General features: G+C 55.0%; 2 protein-coding genes across 3 annotated transcripts in view; both read left to right on the forward strand.

Annotated features, from left to right (window-relative positions):
• LOC113205428 (ragulator complex protein LAMTOR4 homolog) overlaps window positions 1-258 on the forward strand; it is a gene marked incomplete in the record, with an annotated part of 8,614 nt that extends 8,356 nt beyond the window's left edge. The window contains 1 exon segment of the mRNA XM_026421058.2: window positions 1-258.
• Window positions 259-569: 311 nt separating this feature from the next.
• Window positions 570-1,682, forward strand: part of LOC113205440 (myosin-I heavy chain) — a 50,485-nt gene continuing 49,372 nt past the window's right edge. For both annotated transcript variants that reach the window (XM_052267184.1, XM_052267185.1), the window contains exon 1: window positions 570-856. In XM_052267184.1, coding sequence (XP_052123144.1) covers window positions 829-856 — 28 coding nt within the window. In that variant the 5' untranslated portion in view covers window positions 570-828. The remainder of the gene's footprint in view (window positions 857-1,682) is intronic.

Genomic DNA, 1,682 nt, shown 5'->3' on the forward strand with positions numbered 1-1,682 from the left:
AAGATCTGCTTTATTTAGAGCTTTGACTAAAAGGCTAAAACAGGCAAACTGTTAATGCCAGATGAATTACTTCCGATATTATCTAATTGTATCTATTGTTAGTACATTTTCGTGGAAAGGGATCATTGTTTCTGTCGTGATGTAGATTGTATCTGTGCCATTTTGCAATGATAAAGTATATAATTAATTCTTCTGTAATAATAAACTGTGAAGTGTTAGCTCTAATAAATTTTAAAGAAAGAGTTTATTTGGTGGAAATGAAGTTTCGTCAATAGCACATTGTGCAAGTTCAAAACATTCCACTTCTTTGAGTCTGAGTCTTGCCGGGCTCTAAACATTTTCAAACACATCGCGCGAAATGCGCGAGTTGTGATCCAACGCGTTCTAGTTCTGAGCGCACCCGCGAGGTGGAGCCACTTGACTCCACAGGACCTCAGCTTTGGTTGCCTACGCGGAAGGGGCCTGTCCCTCGTCTTCCCTTCCCTTCCCCCTCCTCTTCCCGAGCTAGCGAGCGCCCGCCCCGCGCTGCCGCCTCCGCCTGCCGCCGTGCCGCCAGTCGTCCAGTCGCTCTCCGGGTCCCGGCCGGTGTGGTCGGTTGGGTATGTCGTAGCATGCCATAGCCTCTGCGACAGGCCCCTGGACGGGACGGCCCTGGCGGGTACGAGGGTGTGTCAACACGACACCGGCAGCGAGCCACCCCTGTCAGCGCGCCGAGTGACATGTCGATTGTGAAAGTGCAGTGCCTATGACGGGGACTCTCTGTCATCACTAGAACTCTAATTGGATACCTTTTGAACTTTGACCCGTGGATAATTGACCTTTGGGAATATGACATCTAACGGATTCCACGCCATGGGTGAGTACTTCGACGTGTGGTTGTTGTTCGCTCTTACCTTGCGATTTGGGGGTGAGTCGGTGCGGATTGATTCGAGTCGACTCGATCTCTCGTCTGGGGTGGGGTGGCGGCGAAAAGGAGAGGGTGAAGTTTTGGGTGGGGTCTGCTGTCCGGGTGGGAAAGGCAGTTCCGGCGTTGTGACAGCCCTGCAGTTTGACACCCAAATAATTGATATATTTTGCAACAAATTATTCTGTGCGCAAACTGTTGTTGCATTGAGAGCATTGGGTGCCGTGAAGCACCTTAATTTTTTTTCGTAAGGCCGCTTGAACTTCCGCACTATGTTTGCGGATAATCTTCGGTCGTCAGGTGTTGGCCATCCCTCACTTCGGAGGGTTTAGTCACAACATCCCTCGAGTACCTGGAGCCACCGGAGTACCGGGGGGTTGCTCGAGCGGCGCCGCTGCATCCCTCCTGGCCCTGGGGTCCTCATTCATCGCCGCAGTCGCGGGTACCCCTCGGGGGTACTCCCTCCCTCTCTCTCTCCCGAGGCCCCGAGCCCGCAGCTCCACCCCGCTGAATGGGGGCGCGGCTGGCGCGCCGCGTCTGTTCAAGTTGTGTTGACGGGGTGGGTGGGAGCGGGAGCCACGGGTGGGTGGAGCGAGCGACAGAGTGCGAGAGGGAGCGAGCGAGTGAGAGAGAGAGAGACTGGAAGACGAAGGCAGCGCACTTGGGGGTGCGGGGGTGCTATCGACCGCCCGATGCATGTGGAGTAATAACCCCTCCTGCAACCTCCCTCCATTCCTCCCCCTCGGCCGCGCGCAGCGCTGCTGGGCCTTCGCACGGA

This window comes from Frankliniella occidentalis, unplaced genomic scaffold (assembly GCF_000697945.3).
Source record: "Frankliniella occidentalis isolate FOCC.00 unplaced genomic scaffold, Focc_3.1 Scaffold47, whole genome shotgun sequence".
Lineage (NCBI taxonomy): Eukaryota > Metazoa > Arthropoda > Insecta > Thysanoptera > Thripidae > Frankliniella > Frankliniella occidentalis.